The sequence below is a fragment of the Camelus ferus genome, chromosome 35 (genome assembly GCF_009834535.1).
Source record: "Camelus ferus isolate YT-003-E chromosome 35, BCGSAC_Cfer_1.0, whole genome shotgun sequence".
Classification (NCBI taxonomy): domain Eukaryota; kingdom Metazoa; phylum Chordata; class Mammalia; order Artiodactyla; family Camelidae; genus Camelus; species Camelus ferus.
In genome coordinates this window covers 102,285-115,922 of record NC_045730.1, presented here as the reverse complement: position 1 = coordinate 115,922, position 13,638 = coordinate 102,285, and the positions used below count along the sequence as shown (strand labels likewise).

Below are 13,638 nucleotides of genomic sequence, written 5' to 3'. Positions count from 1 at the left end.
ACCTTTTCACTTAGGTCTCCTTAAAAACTAGTATGAGGTCCTTCTTATCAGCAGGACAAACTGGATTATGTAAAAGGTACTGAAATTGAAGCCAGATCTCCCAGCCAAGACCTGAGGTCACGTTTGCAGCTGCTCTGGAACCATAAGCGGCAAGACTGGTAGCATGATGCTAACTGGAATGTTTCCTAAGCTGGTACTTAATTTCTGAGCTGGCAAGAACTGTGCAAGAAGAAATAAGACCCCGAGTCCAGCTCTGGTAGGTCAAAAAAGAGAGATGTAATTTCATATCAAACATCACTTTTTTACACTTTTAAGTCATCCTCTACACTAGTGACCAAATTATTTATTTAATGTCAGATAAAAAGTATCTGTCAAACAATAGGGAAGTTGTAGCTTTCTGTCAGGGACTGTGAATCAAATTGAAAGTCACCAAACAAACAGTATCAACTGCCTCAGTATCAAAACACATATTTGATAAGTTTTATCTGCATGATCCACAACTCAGGGTTCCCCGCCCTACTGCACAGGCACACCTCAGAAACACTGCAGGTGCAGTTCCAGACCACCACAGTAAAGCAGTTAGTGCAATAAAGGGAGTCACAGGGATTTTTTGGGTTTCTTAGTGCCTATAAAAGTTGTGTAAACTACACTGTCATCTATTAAGTGTGCAATAGCATTGTCTAAAAAAAGGTACAGACCTTAATTTACTGCAAAAAGAAAATGCTAACCATCATCTGACAACACAGGGTTGCCATAAAACTTCGATTTGTAAAAACGCTCAATAAATCACAGTAAAATGAGGTGTGCCTGTATTACATTAAATACCTTTTTAAGACCTTCCTATCTTTAATGAGTTAAAAGTTTAACTCTTAAGAAATTAACTGGTATTTATTGCAAAGGGAGCTACTAAATACCAAACTTAACTCAGCTGAGCAATTGTAAAATTCTGCCCAAGAAATATATTGCTCAAGTTGTTAGAATAGAGGACATGAAATTCTGTGATCAAATATGGATTGAATGTATCCATGCACATGAGTTTCGAGCAAGCAGATGAAGCAATCTATGCAAACGTGTAGTCTTTCTCTATAAAATCAAAAGAAACAGTCCTTGATATAACACAAAAGGTTCACTTCTGTGCCTTTTGCCAATATAATTTCAAAAGCTTTAAAAGTGATCTGTAAAAGATTTATTTGGATCATATGAGTGAGTATCAATGACACAAATCTTAAAGTGTAAGATTACCACGGAAACTTACAGAAATGGTGCCCAGGTTCAGCAAGCCTGTCATGTTAAAAAGTTTTTGTACATGTACTTTCACTTGTTTACTAATATTTAAGCTAGCCACTTAAAATTGAGAGATGCTTTATTTTTAATAGTTATATTTTTCATGCTACTATCTCAAAGGGACATATTTAAAATGTCACCATGAAGATTCTCATCTACTGCCGAACTGTTACCATACTTTCTCCAAATGAGCTATCACTTCACTGGAGCTACAAAAGGTAGCTGAGATCAGCATCTCAAAACATCTAAAAATCATTCCAGTCCTAGTAGAAAGTAAAGCCTAGTAGTCTCTGACTCACACAGGCTTCCTCCTAGACAGAGCATGTATACTCAGATCCTGAAATAGTGTCAGAGTTAGGCTTTTATTACATGATTGCTGGATTTAATAAAAATAATATTGGTGAAGATATGCATGTTTTTCAATTGTATCAATTTTTAAAAATAAGCATTGGAAAAAAAGGTAGTGAGGTGGAATAAAAACATGACACAACAGACTTTGCTCAATGATGGCTGAGTGGCCTAAAGAAACGACACACTTGCCTGCTCCCTCTTCCTCCTCATCACAATCGTGGAAGTGAACATAAGGAGAGTCCAGCCTCTCTGCTAATACAAGGTATCTCAGGGGACGTAACTTGCGGGACTCACCAAGAGAAATCAACTACTATAGAGGCTATAGAAGGAAAAGAAGACCCATTTTTAAAATGACAGAACTTTCTGAGTAAAGAATGTTTGTAATTTTGAACAAAGGTTAAAAAATTAATGACCAAAAACAATCCTATCCCTTTCCTTCCCAAGGTCATATACACCTACTTCACTTTTTCTTCTCTTGATACTGAGTAGAAAGTCAACAAGATGAATAATGTATACCTTTCAATCTAAAAACTCAAGCTTTTAGAGGCACCATATCATACACAAGGTGGAGAAACTATAAAGGAGCGTCCCAGACTCAAATGCCAGCATGCAGGGCTGGCACCAGCCCACAGAGTACCTTTGTGCCCATCAGAAAGTCCTTTTTCCTAAGACTGATCTTGTTAGAACAAGACACTTTTCTGCCATGTGCTAGAGAACTGCTGAATGAACACGTGAGTACCTGATGTCTGGGGAGTAGATGGTACTTCCTAAGCTGGGCAGTTCACAGCTGGCCCCCACACACAGCAGCCCGCGTGCACAGGCCACACGGTCCCTGCAAACACACAGAGCTGGCCCACTGGGAGAAGCCTGCGCTGTGCCAAGTGCGACACGTGGCAGTTACGTGTCCTTCTACAGTGTTCTTAGGGCATGAAAATCATAGCACACAGACAGCCCCTGGGTAGCCAGGTGGTCCACCAGCCACAGCCATAAGATACACATCTAATTAGTCTCATCATTTATACCTACACCTTATATACAGATCCAGCGTCTTAAAGGAAAAACCTCTTTACAAATCTTATGTTTGAGGTTATAGGTTAAAAGTAAAAAGACCATGATGAGAATTTTTGCTTGCTGTTTAGTAAGAAATCTGCATGCTTTTGCTACACTATATAGAGACATTTCTTGTCTTAAGCATATTTATTCACTGGTCAAAAAATTGCTTTGGTACATAGTCTTATGCTTTATATAGATAATCTCATTTAATCCTCAAACCAATCAAATGAAAACGATACTAGCATGCCCATATTACAGCTGAGGAATGAGGGTCAAGATGAAGAAATTTCCTTTAGGTCACACAACTAAGTAAGTATCTGAGATGGGCTTGAAAGCCCCATCAACTATAACATGTATGACCTTACCTCTTCCTACTACATTACAATGCCTATGCATTTTTAACATTTGCATACTTCATAAGCTAGGCACAATTTTTATATACTCAGTTATCATACATGCATACTTGGTATAAAATGTTTGTGAAGAAGAACAAACCAGAATTAATAAAATCTGTATACTGGTTGTTAGATTTACATATAAGGATTCATCTAGAAAAAAAGAAAAAAGAAAAAGAAAGGATGATGCTATAAAAATGCATGCAGTAAGAACGTGTAAAAATAAAAAATAGAATATAGAACCTAATGTAGTGGTGAACACATAATAAAACTCATTAACTGCTTCCTGAATTAAACTGAACAAAGAAACTTCAACTTGAAGAGGAAAGAAAGCATACGGAAAAGCACAAATCTAAAAATCAAAAAAGGAGAAATAAAATCACTTTTATGAAAAAATGTACACATGATCCGCAAACCAAAGTCCTATGGATTAAATTGCATTTACTATTGGTTAATTACTATATAAGTTTCAGAAATGATCAGTAGAGCCTTCCATACCAAATCTGTGAGTCTCTAAATGCCTGGGGATTAGAACTTTTATATTATCTGGATTATTTCAGACGTATAATAAGCTATCAATGATCAGCGGTCTGTTGTAGACAGATTTATGTCACTTGACATTATTATTATGGCTTGGCAACCCAAAGGTTTTTTTTTAATCATCAAAAAGCTTTACTTTTCTTTTTTATTTTCCTTTGGGGGGGTAATTAGTTGTATGTATGTATGTATTTTAATGGAGGTAATGGGGATTGAAGCCAGGACTTCGTGTGTGTTAAGCACGCACTCTATCACTGAGCTATACATCCACCCCCAAGCTTTACTTTTCTGTAAGGACGTCCATAAAAAAGTATGCTGATATAAACATTTTCACTGAAGTTTTCAAGAATACTTCTAGTGTACAAATCAAATGATACCAATGAAAGTTAACATTTTTTCTTCCATGTTTTCTGTTTGTAGAAAACGTGCATTTTCTTTCCTGAAACTTTGAAGGCACAGATTAAACTGACAAGGAGTGTTAAAACTGAATAGCTTCTCTAATCACGGAACTTACAGCTGCCTCTGTGGACCAGCTCCCCACAGAAAACATGTTGTTAGCTCACTACTACTCTCAGAACTGGCAGGGGAGTGCGGTGTGCACTGGCTCAATTGCTACAGAGCCAGAAAGGGAACGACAGTGCAAAGTTTTGGGGAAATGTTCCCACAAATAACCAATTTTAAGATTATGTGTCATATTTATAATTTTAGATTTTAGAGAATTCATGACAAAACACTCTCAACACACCTAATTACTAAATCTATTCCTTTCAGAACTAAAAAAAAATTAATGCTTATTATATTGGAAGCCTTCTCTTTCCAAAAAGTAAGACTTCTGATGAAGGTATCAGAAAAATCAAAAGCAAAAAAGGTAGGAAGACAGAAATATTACACACTAAACCCATCTTTACATTAAGAAAATGTACTTCTACTATTCGTGCCCTTGAGTATAACAGCATACATCCTTTTCAATCTGCCTGGACAGCATTAACGTTATCCTGAATTGAAACTTTTTTTACTACTATTTACTGAAGAAAACACTTAGGAATACCATCGTGTGAACATGCAAAGAGCTTTTCTTTGTTTTATTTTTCAGACTCAAGGTAACGTAGACAGAAAAAGCAGTAAAAACAGTAAAAGTGAGTTTTCTCTTAAAGAATCAAGAAGGAAAGTATCCATCCTACCAACGTAGGTCCTTAATGTGAATAAAACTGTCAAAGTAAAATATTACTCAGCTTCTCAAAATGACTTTCTATAGGTTGTATTTAAATAGTGTTAAAAAACTTAGAGTCAGCATCTCCAAATTTATAAAATAAAATAAACTTACAATCTCATCTCCTGGCAACCAATATCCTTCCTGTTCGATACCAGCTTTTGAACCTTTGCAGCCCACTGTTAGCGTTTCCACAATGAGACCATCTTTCACAGCTAAGCTCAGCTGACGGGTGGTCTCTTTTGGATGCATACCGTGGACTCGAGACATATACCTGAATACAAAGGAAAAACAAATTTAAAATCCCTCAGTACTGAAAAATAAAAGTAAGAAAACAGAGGTGATTTACTTCTCTTTTTATTGTGACTTGTACTTATGAGAGCCCTGCTGGAAAAAAAGAACCCTAAATACTTAACTCTTTCAATATCATGATATTTTAAACCTCAAGTCTATTTTGTATATTTAGGGGAATATTTGTTCAAAATAGTCCCAAACCAGCAAATATAAATCACTTAACAGATTTTAGTCAAACTTCTCGTCTAGTTCTAGCCTCTGCAGCAAGTACCATTAACGTCCACTCCGCAGATTCTATATCTAGAATTTTGTAATCTCCAGCCATAGGACATTAGACTATAAAAAACTTCTACTCAAAACTTCAGAAATGACACCAAATATAGGAATTACATGAGTGGTTATCAAAATAAAAAGAAAACAAGAAAGCATGCTGTGATCAATAAGGCAAAAATGTGATTTTCAGTAAAATATATTTTGAATTGGATCACTAAAGCATGTAAGCGTACTCCTTGATTTACAGTTATACGGCATATTTCTTAATTTAAAAAAATGTATTTCAACCACAGAGAATAATACTGCAGATTCTCTTGTATTCACCAGTTGTACTGAACTCATGTTAACATCCTGGCACAGTAGCTTCATATCTTTTTTCGGTTTTTAAGGAAATAAAATGTTATGGATACAGCTGAATTTGTGCCATTTTCCATTCCCCTCCAATCAAACCCCAACACCCTCCACCAGTAGGTACTGGTACCAGTACTAGGATATCCAGACACAAAACCATATTACGGGACAAATTAGGCTGGCCTCAGTCTCTCCCGGGAAACATTCTGCACTAGCAGACAGGGCAGCAGTACCCGACGATTAGCACGGAAATTAAGTGCAAGGCAAGAATTCTGCATCCAACTAATCTTTCATTTAAGTATCAAAGCATTCAAAACAAATCACTTTGAAAATGCAAGAACTCATCACAGAAAAATCTTCTAAATTTATGGGATGAATTTCAACCAAGATAAGGAGTAAACTCTGGCAGGAGACTGCAGACCTTCCCTTCTTCTGTATCTACGTTTGTGGAAGAGAACTGCTTCTGTTTAGGAGATACGGAACTTTAAAAAGTTTCTATTTTCTCTGCCAATGCAGTAACTGAAGGGCTAAGAAGGAAGTGATGGAGACTGACAGATGTGAGCGAGGACAAGGGAGTTAGTCCACAGACTGACAGTGAAGGCCGCCAAACCATGTAGCAGAGGTACAAATATATTTTCACATGTAAAAGTCAATACCAACAAAAATAATCAACTGAAGTTTGGAATGTGGGGAAGGAAAACTGGCAAAAGTGACAATGTACTAATTTGGTCTGGCCACAATAGGGAGCCAATAGAAATTTTCTTAGGAATTAAGCACATCACTGCATTTACGTTTATAAAGGTACCCTTAGAAGAAAAATACAAAACTTCTAAGTTATCTGAAGAAACTCATAAAAAAAACACATTATGTACTAAGACAAAAAGAACAAAAGTGAAATATAAGAAGAACAAAAGAAAGCATATTGAATTTAGTAAGACCAAAAAGAAACAAATTCGTCCTTCTGATACATATAGATTGGCTGAACTCGACAATTAAAAGAAAAGATAGACTCACAAAACCAAAAATATGCTGTCTACAGGAGACACACTTAAAGTGGACTCAGACTGAAAACAAAATGGGCAAAGACATATAACAACGCAGTCCAAATGAAGCAGGGATCGACACTGCAATGGCTAGAATTTGGAATCCAGGGCAAAAATCATTTTTAAAAAAGACAAATGTGGCACAGGTAGTTATAAAGCAGAAACTGTAAGAAATAAAGGAAATACTGACAGGAATACAGAATCGTGAGACTTTAATTCACTTTTCTCAGTCCATAAAAATGTCTAGTGAACAAAATTAAGTACGGATACAGAAGACCTAATTTATAAGACAGATTCAGTTGATTTTATTCTGAAAACCCCCAAAGCCCATCAACAGGTTCAAGAAACATTCATTAAAATTGAGCATGAAGTCGGTCACCAAAATGACAATAAAGTCCAAAAGTTAAACAGACATTTGCTGGTTGCAGTGAAATTAAACCAGATTATTAGTAACAAAACTAAAATACTCATAAACCACTGAATCAAAAAGGTTAACCTGAAAACTGCAAAAAATCTAAAAATAATAATTAAAATGCTAAAACAGTGCCAGTTAAAAAAAAATTATAGAACAATATTAATCCAAGGCTCCTTATCAGGAAACATAAAATGAAGGCAGCATTAATGTAACGAACAATGAAGACGCAGAGTGCGGAAAACACAGACTAAGAAACGTCTACAGGGACACAGCCACACGTGAAAGGGAAACTAAAACAGTTGTAAGCAACTGCTTTGTTCATTTCTGTGCAAAAATATAACATAAACACTATGATATTCTAGGAAAATATAAATGATCAAAAGTTGACCACAGCAAAAAGAGAATACTTTAAAAAGGACAATTTCCAAAGAAATAAAACAAGTTGGCAAAGAGCTTGCCCAGAAAAACACCAGATAGGGACATATTCACAAGGTAATTCTATCAAACTTTTAATGACCACATAACTCCAATGCGATTTAGACTCTCCCACTACGTAATAGAGTAAAGCAAGGAATCCAGCAAAATAATGGCAAGAAGACCTCATAAAAATAGCACAGAAGAAGAAAACTACGCTCCCAAAAGAACACTGGTGTAAACTCCTAAATAAAATATTTGAATATGCAGCATAATCTTAAATATTAACATAAATTCATGTTGATATAGTAATATATTCAAATATAAAAAGAATAATATACCATAAGTAGGTATTTAATTTCAGGACTTCCAGGAAGATTTATCATTAAGAAATCTAGAAATATAATTCACCCAATTAATAGATCGAAAGTGAGAAATAATAAAGCTTTCCAAACATTTTTTAGTAAAATTTACTAAAATTTAACATCCAGCCCCCTAACAAAATAGGAATGAGCAAACACTTCCTCAACTTGATTGGGAATATTCAAAGATGTCTCTGACACTCTGCCGAAGGTAATAACCAGCGCAGCTGAAACAGAGAAAGAAATAAAGTATAAAAGTTGATAAGGAGTTAAAATGACCATTATTGCAGATCATATACCTAGAAGACCCAGAAAATCAGCTGATGTGCTATTTTTAATCAAAATAATTTAATCAATTATTTGTTTGGATATAAACTAATACACAAATTAATAGCATTCATACATAAATACCAAAAAAACCCAGCAGATTTAAAAGACCCCAATTATTTATAACAATAAGAAAAATGCCTCATAATAAATAGAAGAAATGACAAGATCTGTATGAAGAAAATTTTGAAAAGTTTCTAATGTAAAAAAAAAAAAAAGAGCTAATGGAAAGACATGCCAATTATTTAGATGAAAGACGACAAAATCCAAATTGCCTCTAAGATCATTTAACTAACCACCACCACAATGTAGGCAAGTTGATTCTGAAGTTCCATGGAGAATTAAACGAACTTCCCAGTGACTCCACATCTAGCTATTCATCCTATGGACATAATTAGACACATGTGACATAATACACACACAAGGAAGGAAATTCATTTTAGCACTGTTGACAACAAGAAGAGATCAGAAACACCTAAACATACATCCAAGGAATATTGGCTAATGTATAATACATAACCATGCCAAGGATTATTATATAATCATTAAAATACATGAAGCAGTGTCATAGACATAAGATGACGTAAGTTCTAAAATATATTATGTTTTAAAATCATGGTATAGAGGATAATATCCAAAATATATAAAGACTCATTCAATTCAATAGCAAAAAAACCCCAAACAACTATAAACACCCCCAAAAACCAGGCACAGGAATCTGAACAGACACTCTCCAAAGAAGACACACAGGTGGCCAACAGGTACATGAAAAGATGCTCAACATCAGTAATCATCAGGGAAATGCGGATCAAAATCACAGTGAGTTATCACCTCACACCCATCAGAATGGCCATCAAAAAGGTAAGAGATAACAAGTGTTGGCAAGACATGGAGAAAACGGAATCTTTGTACAGTGTTAGTGGGACTGTAAACTGGTTTAGCCACTATGGAAAACAATATGAAGGTTCCACCAAAAATTGAAAATACAACTACCACATGATCCAGAAATTCCACTTCTGAGTATTTAGCTGAAGAAAATGAAAACATTAATTTGAAAAGATGTCTGCACCATGTTTCCTGAAGCATTATTTACAATAGCCAAGATATGGAAGCAACCTAAGTATCCGTGGAAAGATGAATGGATAAAGAAAACGTGATTTTATATATATATATATATATATATATGAAAGATAAACAATGTATGATTTCACTTGTATGTGAAGTTAAAAAAAAATGTGAAGAACAGACTGGTGGTTGCCAGAGGTGGGGGGTGGGGAGGGCAGTAGGCAAAAGGGGTGATAGTAGTTAAAAGGTACAAACTTCCAGCTATTAGATCAATAACTTGTGGAGATACAATGTACCACATGGTGATTAATTACACTGTACTGCACATTTGAAAGTTGCTTAGAGCAGATCTTAAAACTCCTCATCCCAAGAAAAAAACTGTTCTGTAACTATACACGGCTATGGATGCTGACTAGACTTGTCATGGTGCTCAGTCTGCAGTGCATACAGATACCGAATCATGCCGTACACCTGGAACTAGTACAATCTTATTTTTCCACTTAGACCTCAATTAAAAAAAGAGAATCAGAGAAAAAATCATGGTATAAAATGGTACAATTTCTCAAAGACCTTATATAATTATTTCTGTATATGTACAAGAGTTCTAGAGGTATGTTCCAGGAACTGTCAAAAGAGGTTACTTCCAAGAACAGTGGTCAGCAGGCAGGAACAGGAAGAAGGCGTTTTTTCACGGTACTCCCTTTTGAATTTTGTTCACATATCTATCAGCCAAAAACTAATTTTACAAAAAAAAAGTAGGTACCATTTACCATCCCTCCAAATGTACAAAAGCTCCTTTCTGCCACACAAGCTCACCAATCCTGGGCAGGTCCCCTCCTTCCTTTTCAAACTCATCTTAGCTATTCTTAGCTCTACCTGGTCCTTAACACCCACAATAATTTTACAATCAGTTGGCCAAGATCGATGAAAAACATTGCTGAGATTCAGATTAATTAGAGGAGAATAAACACCATTATATATTAACTATTTTCACCTGATGAAATTTGTACATCTATATTTATTTATAACTTTTTCTATGTCCTAAATAAGGTTTTATAATTTTTCTCCATAAATTTCTTGAGTACCTTTTGGGTTTTTCCTAGATATTGCATACTTTTGGTTTCTTCTGAAAAGAGAACTTTATATAATATAATATTTCCTGGTCGGAGGCTGCTGGTAGAGCAAGGTTGAGGAACCTTGCTTAAACCCTTATTAGTTTTAGATCTGTCTGTTTAAGTAACCCCATTGAACTTGTCTTTTCTTATTGCTCTAATTAGGACTTCCAGTACAGTGTACACCTTAGGTAGTAGTAATATGTGTATCCTTGTTTGAGATCTTGCAAGGGATTCTTATAATAGCTCACCATTACAGTAGATAAATTTTATCAATTTAAGTGATAAATGTAAATATAAATATGACGCTTGCTGAAGGATACTGGTAGCTTTTATAAAGAAAAGACCTTTCCAGTCCCAGTCTGACGTTTTGTTTTCTTAACAAGAAAGGCATTACTGTTATTATTCCTTGATATATTTTAATCCCCTGAACTTCACCACACAAATAGGTCTTCCTGGCCACCGTGCACTCCAGCAGCAGTGGGGCATGGACGAAGGCACAGTAGAGAGAAATTGGCCTTTCTCTGTAGTGACTGCATGGTGGGCGCATCCTCCTTAGTTCAAAGAGAAAAAAAGTCAGCTAAAGCCATTTATCCAGTCCTGAGGGACCACAGATGTGCACAGGAGGAAGGACTCAGGGAGCCCTTTTCACAGGGCAGGAGGATCACAAAAGGGAATGGATGAAGGATTATTTCTAACTAGAACATAGGAACTGCAGCGTTACAAAGAAACATCTCCTCCTCACACTGTTACAGCCTGGGAGCAGAACAGCACTGAGGGAGGGCTCTGCTTCCTGAAAGAAAAGGGGGTTTAGGCTTATTGGGATGAAGAGCAAGTGATCTAGGACGCATTAACACGCTGGTCGCCACATCACTCAAATCTGGGTGACAGCTGTGTTTCCCCAGGGGCCCCCGATCCACAGTGGGTGATCGATGTGGGTTTAAAAAGTACAGTCTAAAGGCTAAGAACATGTGTTCACTATTTAAAACAGCTGTTATATTTGTATCTGAATTTGTTCCCTTCAGGGCCCTAGAATCACAGGACCCATGTGCTGACCTACCTGCAGCTGCAGCGAGAAGAGCTGAGGGGGCAGACAAGTCGTTTCAGACAGTGCCTCTTATAAACTGGCACTCAGAAAATGCTTGTTGAATATATAAATGAGTATGAAATAATTTCAATGTGATCTTTTAAAATCTTTTAATTCCAGACTTGCAGAAGAGTTGCAAAAATAGTAGAGTTCCCACATACCCTTTATCCAGCTTCTCCTAATGTTAACATCTTACATAAAACAATACAATTATCAAAGATTCTTGATTTCTTTTTTAAGTTTATGAATTTATTTGGTATAATTGACATATTATATTAGAGTAGGTGTACAGTATAATGATTCAGTATTTGTATACACTGCAAAATGATCACCACAGTAAGTCTAGGTAACATCCGAACATTTCTCAGTTTTTTAATCGATGATAGTAAAGATAGTACATGGTACTTTAAACTATTGACTTTATTCAGGCTTCACCACTTTTCAACTGTTCTTTTCCTGTCCCAGGGATCAATTCAGGATCTCTTAACATGTGATTTTATGAGCTTAAGAAACATCCAAAAATTAAAGAAATAATTATCATTAAAAAATGTTTTTACAATGAAGAAAAGTGAGTGATGACTAACCCTGCCCAAAAGAAATTACTATGAAGTACTCTATCGTGGCAGTGGCAGTAACAAGGCTGGCATGAAGTCTGCCATAGTGCCGACAATTTAGAACAATGTAGTAGAAACAAAGACTCAAAAAAAAGAACAACACAGAAGATCAGAATACACAGAAACAGGTCCAAATACACAAAAATCTATGGTAAACATTACAAAAGAAGGGAAAACATAACAATTTTTAGCAAGTGATAGTGGAATAATTAAATGCAATCTGGATAAAGTAATTTAGATCCACATTATATTTACAGTTGGATGACATAAATAGTTAACTATAACAGAAAAATAAGAATAAATTAGAACAAAGTATTCCTCATCTATTTGGGGAACCAATTATGTATTAGAACAATGGAAGAAATACAGGAAAAGACAGATATGAACCCATAAAATTAAGACTGCAAAATATAAGACTAAAAAAAACTAAAACAGGAAACAAATAACTAACAAAAAGACATCAAGTATGACAAAAGGTTAAATATGTACCTATCAGCACATTTAATGTTCTAGAGGTTTCTTTTTGTGTATGTGGCCTATGCAATAAACCCAAAACTTACTTGAGCAATGTAAGACATTTGGTTTAACAGTTATTGTGATAGAAATCACCAATGAAAAGGCAACAAGCACAAACTCACAAAGCAAAATTTGAGCAACACCTTACTTTTCCCCTATTTTTCCTTAAATAAAAATACTCATTCTCTCCCATTTTTCTTAAAAGGCAGAACTGAACCAGAGTGCTGTAGACGTTAAACAAATGAGGAGTTAATATCACCTCACTGAGCATTACAAGTATGTCTGATAAGCCTCAAGACCATCCCGAGTTACCTACAAATATATCCTGAAGGACTGAGTGACGTACAAAATACCTTAAATACAATGAGGGCTCTCAACACATTTTCCTTCTCTTAGATCGTCAAGTACTCAGCGAGGTTTAGTTCATGTGAAAATACTTCCGCTAACAATTCAGGTTAGGGGCACGCCAGCTCTTGTTTTCTCACATGCTGCGTATCCATTCCAGGGGCTGATCTTCCTCAAATGAAGAGGTAAAAACAGTTTGGCTTTGAGATGCATTTACAGTGGCCATCTAGTCTCCTACTTTAATTTCACATAGTACAAACCATGAAATAGTATGTAAATGTCACTACTTAAAAGTTACATTCAATTTCTCTGAACTTTACCAACAGCTTTTAAAATTCTTCCCGTCCCATCCATTTCCTTTCCCGTGATTTTCCTCCCAGTGTCTCTCCTAGGATGCTACTTTCCAATGGCTGCTGAGCACTGACATGTGCCCCAGCAACAGGCTGCAGAACCTAGGATGTGCCACCTCCCCTGAGATAATTCTGCACGGTCCAAGACAAAAAAAAAATAGTTAATGGAAGCAGCCACCGCTAATTTAACATTTTTACATACGTAAGAAATCTTGTGTCATAATTCCTGAAATTAATTAT

The 13,638-nt window shown here is 35.8% G+C and overlaps 1 protein-coding gene across 14 annotated transcripts in view; it reads right to left on the bottom strand.

The window, feature by feature from the left end:
• The window catches only part of ZMYND11 (zinc finger MYND-type containing 11), an 87,602-nt gene that overhangs the window by 37,770 nt on the left and 36,194 nt on the right, over positions 1 to 13,638 (bottom strand). For 13 of the 14 annotated variants that reach the window (XM_032473893.1, XM_032473900.1, XM_032473895.1 and 10 more), the window contains exon 3: positions 4,945 to 5,104. The exons of the other annotated variant lie outside the window; for it this stretch is intronic. In XM_032473893.1, coding sequence (XP_032329784.1) covers positions 4,945 to 5,104 — 160 coding nt within the window. The remainder of the gene's footprint in view (positions 1 to 4,944; positions 5,105 to 13,638) is intronic. 14 annotated transcript variants of the gene reach the window in all.